Source organism: Volvox carteri, assembly GCF_000143455.1.
Source record: "Volvox carteri f. nagariensis unplaced genomic scaffold VOLCAscaffold_663, whole genome shotgun sequence".
Taxonomy (NCBI): domain Eukaryota; kingdom Viridiplantae; phylum Chlorophyta; class Chlorophyceae; order Chlamydomonadales; family Volvocaceae; genus Volvox; species Volvox carteri.
The window spans coordinates 1,333-2,847 of NW_003308165.1; the positions used below are offsets into that span (position 1 = coordinate 1,333).

At 69.2% G+C, this 1,515-nt stretch overlaps 1 protein-coding gene across 1 annotated transcript in view; it reads right to left on the reverse strand.

Annotated features, from left to right (window-relative positions):
* VOLCADRAFT_101305 (uncharacterized protein) overlaps nucleotides 1–1,475 on the reverse strand; it is a gene marked incomplete at both ends in the record, with an annotated part of 2,615 nt that extends 1,140 nt beyond the window's left edge. The window contains 3 exons of the mRNA XM_002959738.1: nucleotides 366–1,047; nucleotides 1,217–1,266; nucleotides 1,373–1,475. Coding sequence (XP_002959784.1) covers nucleotides 366–1,047; nucleotides 1,217–1,266; nucleotides 1,373–1,475 — 835 coding nt within the window. The remainder of the gene's footprint in view (nucleotides 1–365; nucleotides 1,048–1,216; nucleotides 1,267–1,372) is intronic.
* Between the last annotated feature and the right edge of the window lie 40 nt (nucleotides 1,476–1,515).

Consider the following 1,515-nt stretch of genomic DNA (forward strand, 5'->3'; position numbering starts at 1 on the left):
GGCGGCGGCGGTGGTGGCGGCGCGTCGCCTGCCTCCTCTCCCTCTCCCTGTCCGTCTTCCTCCACGACAGGGCATACCAGCCGGCCTCGCATACTGCCAACGCCGGAGCCGTATCGAGTACGGCATAGGGATTTCCGACACTGGCGGCAGCTTGGACATCTCCGCCGAGTCGCCACTGCCGCTAAGGACGATCATGCCGCTGGCAAAAGCCCCCTCGCTGCTGCTGCTGCTGCGGCGGCGGCGGCGACGGCGACGGCAGCTGCGGCGACGGCGACGGCGGCGGCTGCGGCGAGCCACTTCGCTGCTGTGGTTGCACAGGAATCACCGGCGCGCGGGGGCCAGGCGGCTGCCAGCTGTAGCAGCACCCGGTAGCCGCTCTCCGCCGCCGCCGCCGCCGCCACCGCCTCCGCCACCGCCGCCAGTACCTCCCGACAGGTACGCCGCGAACGCCGCCGCCACCTCCGCTGACGTCGGACCTTGGTGCCTCTCAGCCGCCGCTTTGGCCGTCGCCGCCAACACCTCCGCCTGCCTCTGCTGCTGCGTCGGCGTCGGCATCGACCTTTCCTGACCCCACGTCCCGGCTTGCAGCTGCGGCCTCAGCCCTGTAGATCCGCCGTACATGTTTTGCAACGTGGATACGGTAGATTCAGATCCGTACGACTCGGATAGCTGTTGAGTCAACATCTTCTGCTGCTCCGGCCGCTGCTGCTGCGGGACGCTGTTTCGCGACGGTGGCGGCGGCGTCACCGGCGGTGGTGGCTGTAGCCAGGATGCGGCGCTGAGCGAGCCGTCGCCTGTGTGCGCCAGCGCCGCCGCCAGGCTGGCCCGCGACGGCGGCGGCGGCGGCGGCTGTTGCGACTGTAGCCCGGAATTCACTCCAGCTGACGGCACATTGGTGCCAATGGTGACGACTACAGCCGAGGTTGCGGCGGACGACGCTACAGAGGAAGACACGAGCGTGTTGGGCTGTAGCAGAAACGACCCACGGGTCCGTTCCTGCTGCTGCGGGAGCTGTAGCTGCGACTGAAAATCGAATTGCGAAACGGACTGCGAGCAGCGTGATCGAAGCTTGGCCTGTCGCAGCACCGCTCTCAGCGCCGGTGACACCATCATCCCCTCCCCTTCCCCCTCCCCCCGACTACCCCCACCCCCCACCCCCACCTACTGGCCCCCCGCACAACCCGCAGCAATCGACCACCTCCCTCCCAGCCCCCACCTGCCGTATCGTGTTATCGTCCGCGTGTGCTGTAAACCCCGCGATGCCCTCTGAGCCCGCGGGCACCGCCGTCGCCGTCGTGGCGGCGGCGGCGTGGCGACGGCGGCGGCAGCGCTGACGTCATGGCTTGGTACTCCATCGCCGACCGTCCCGAACCTGTGGCTTCAAAGGAGTACAAGTCATCGCCACCACCGCCGGCAGCGGCGGCGACGGCGGCGGTGCCGCCAGTAGCGGCGCCGCCGGCGGAGCTGTAGCTGACCTGTGCATTGCCGACGGAACCGGATCTTGGCGTGGACGAA